Source organism: Acomys minous (assembly GCF_964271855.1).
Source record: "Acomys minous genome assembly, chromosome: 17".
Lineage (NCBI taxonomy): Eukaryota > Metazoa > Chordata > Mammalia > Rodentia > Muridae > Acomys > Acomys minous.
Window position 1 is genome coordinate 42,751,063 of NC_140500.1, and position 3,774 is coordinate 42,754,836.

Genomic DNA, 3,774 nt, shown 5'->3' on the forward strand with positions numbered 1-3,774 from the left:
GAACCAGGTATCTGCTGGCCAGTCTTTCTAGTCCAATCTGTGAGCTTGAGGTTCAGAGAATGACCCTGATTCCAACAGCTATTGAAGAAGACATATGATATGGACCACTGGACTCTGCATGTTCGTACACATGCATGTATATACACACAAGAATGTGTGGAGATGCAGAGGCCGGAAGGATCTGTCCTTAGGCCTTTTAGAAACATCCCCATCATGTCTGACACTCAAGAAGCTACCAGCCAGCTCCTGGGTATGACCCTGCATGAGAACGAGAGGTCTGTGCCCGCAATAGAAAATGGCATCAGGAGTGAGCCTGAGCCCCTCCAAGTCATGATTGGAGCTACTGTACCTACCAGCTTTGAGCAAACACCTGCAAATGAAGTAAGAGAGAAATTGAAGTCACCATACAGAGTCAGCAAAGACCTGGGCAAGATATATTTTGATATCGCAGTGGAAAGTCTAGCTCATGTTCATTGTCTGAGATCAGTTGATAACTTGTTTGTGGTCATTCATGAATTTAAAGATTACCAGTTCAAAAATACAAAGGAAGAAGTTCTAAGGGACTGTGAAGAACTGGCTGGAAAGCTCCCATGGTCAGATCCTTTAGAAGTCTGTCAAGTTAACACCACTTTCAAGAAGAAGAAAGCAAAGCACAGAAAGGCAAATCATAGTGCAGGTAAAGAGAAGGTTGACTGTGGACAAGGAGACAAAGAAGATGAGAAAGATGGTAAGAAGAAGCTTGCCAGCAGCACCACAGATTCACATATCTTGGACTATTATGAAAATCCAGCCACCAAAGAAGAGATATCAACCTTAGTAGGTGATGTGTTAGCATCTTGCAAAGATGCAGTTCCTGAAAGCTTAAGAGAAGAAACCGAACCACAAGTACAGATGTTTAGAGTCACTTGATACCCTATGAGCATATACAGGGGGAGGAAATCCCCCTCAGGAACAGTCATAGGGGAGGAGAATAAGGGGAAAATGGGAGAGAGGGAAGAATGGGAGGATACAAGGGATGGGATAACCATTGAGGTGTAACAAGAATAAATTAATTTACAAAAAAAAGAAAGAAATAGAGTCACCTGCAACAGAGCAGGAGAGAAACACTGCTTTGCATCAAATGAATCTGCAAGAGATTTTGAGGGTGCTGTTCAGGAGCATTTTAAGTGGAATACTGATAAGACCAAGTTTGATGTAGAGGTTCTCCTTCACATCCATGACAATGAAGTCATTGTTGGCATTGCACTGATGGAGGAGAGTCTCCATCACAGAAATATAACACATTTTGGATCCACAACTCTTAGACCAGCTCTTGCCTATGGGATGCTCAAGCTCTGTGACCCTAAACCTACTGATGTAATAGTGGACCCAATGTGTGGAACAGGGGTGATGCCAATAGATGAATATACTGAGTGGTCTCACTGTTACCATATTGCTGGTGACAACAACCCACTAGCAGTGAACAGAGCAGCAAATAACATCTCTTCTCTATTGACTAATAGCCAGATTAAAGATGGAAAAATATCCTGGATTTTGCCCATTGGTGCTGTTCAATGGGATATCTACAACCTCCCACTGAGAACTGCTTCTGTGGACATTATTGTAACAGATATACCATTTGGAAAAGGGATAGGCTCCGAAAAAAAAAATCAGGATCTATATCCAGCCTGCCTTTGGGAAATGAGCCGTGTCTGTAGAACAGGGACAGGCAGAGCTGTACTGCTTACTCAGGACAAGAAATGCTTTGCCAAGGAATTATCTGGATTGGGATATGTGTGGCGAAAGGTCCACACAGTCTGAGTGAACATCGGGGGCCTTCATGCTGCAGATTATCTTCTGAAATGCACACCTCAAGCCTTTGTTCACCCTTCAAAACAAGATGGACAAAGAGGCCATCCTTGGTAAAGCAAGAATGAAGACGCCTTAACAGTATTTGTAGTTTGTAACACTGGCAATGTCAGCATACAGAACTTGCTTTGGGAAAGAAATTAATTGCACTGCATAACTACTCTAGAATGCTTTATTGTAAGCAAGGTGACTGTAATGGTACTTCTGAGAAGCCTACATTGCTTGGTTTCTAGGTTTTAGAACACATTGGGCCATGTTCTATTGCCTATGCAGCCTACTGTTCTCTAGTCTAAGGTTTTCACATTACACTTAGATACTGAAGCATCCCTCAATACCTACAGTTTGCCATCTGCCTTAAGATAAATACACACAACCAAAACAGGAAAAAAAAAGAACTTGTGCCCTTACATATAAATACATGTGCATGCATAACACACACACACACATAGTGACACACAAACACATACAAACACAAATATACATACATACACATGTTAAAATTGTAAGGAAAAGAATTATTGAAGAAGACACTGATGCCAACCTTGAGCCTACACACACATATTCATGCACATGCACTTTTCACACATATGCACAACCCCCCACAAATGTACATCTACCACACATCTTCAACGCCACACACACCCAATAAATTTTTGAAGTATTATTTATATATACAACAAAGTATCATTTGTAATGAAAAGCAATGGTACTGCTGAATGCTACAACAGAGGAAATGTTTGCAAATATCATGCTAAGTACAGGAAACAAGTTATCAAAGATCATACAGCAATCCATTCCAGTTACATCAGATATCCAGAATAAAAATATCTAGCAACAGAAAGCAGAGGGGTGAGTTGGTCCCTGGTGTAAGAGGTAAACAATTAAGTAATTCAATGCTTGGGAGGGGCATTAGAGAAACATCTAAGAAAATGTTCTAAAGTTGTGGTCATGCTAATTACACAACCTGAGGATGTATTGGATTGTGTCCTTTCAATGCATTTGGTCTATCAGTTATATCTTGGTAACATTGTTTCTAAGAAAGAAGTTCTTCAGATCAAAGGATAGTTCTTTACTGTGTGAAATGGCATTACTCCCCAAATCATTGGAACAACTTTAAATTTATTGAGTGCTAATTTCATGGAGAACCAGAAACCACTGGTATAAATTTTTTAAATAAATCAATTATGCCTTGCCAGTGATTGGGTCAGCAATACACCTGCCAGCCAATCCGCAAGTTCTTTTAGACCGTGGTGGTTACGTGACTCATGTTAGCTCTTTAGGGGTTGTCTTATTTTGGGTTTTATTTTTGTGAAGAGACACCATGACCACAGCAACTCTTATAAAGGAAAAATTCAATTGGGGCTGGCTTACAGTTCAGAAATTTAGTCCATTATCATCATGGTGGAAAGCATGGCAGCACTCAGGCAGACACGATGCTAGAGAGGTAGCTGAGAATGAATAACCAAGTGCCTGGCATTTCTATGGTATTTACAAAGATCCTGACATTATGATGGGGATTGTTCTAAGAAGTTAATATTTGAAATGTTAAAAATTTTTTTAATGTAAAGTTTTTTATTTTAAATTTTAATTTTAATTAACTTATTTCATTACAGTAGCAACCCTATATAGTGTCTATGATAATTAATTTACAAATGAGAAAACTAAAATTTAAACAATATATAATTTTTCCAAATTTGAGCAACAAAGTTTGAAATGTAGATTTATGTCCAAGGAGCTAACTGAAGCAGAAAACCAGGAGGTTTTTTTTGAAGATCTAGGAAATCCTTGGGCTCAAGGATGGGCTCAAACTGTGAGTATGCAGACCCAGGAGCAAAGCCTTTTAAAAGATATCAATTGCTCAAGGAAAGAAAGCTATAAAGAAAACTCCAGGTATTCATATTTGTAATCCATGTGTGTACATGTAGA

General features: G+C 39.4%; 1 protein-coding gene across 1 annotated transcript; it reads left to right on the plus strand.

Moving 5' to 3' along the window:
- Positions 1–213: 213 nt before the first annotated feature.
- On the plus strand, positions 214–1,800 carry LOC311588090 (tRNA (guanine(6)-N(2))-methyltransferase THUMP3-like; the record flags this gene model as incomplete). Its single annotated transcript, XM_084765560.1, has 2 exons — positions 214–893; positions 1,071–1,800. The coding sequence occupies 2 exons, from the start codon at positions 214–216 to the stop codon at positions 1,798–1,800; spliced, it is 1,410 nt and encodes a 469-aa protein (XP_084621686.1).
- Positions 1,801–3,774: the final 1,974 nt, after the last annotated feature.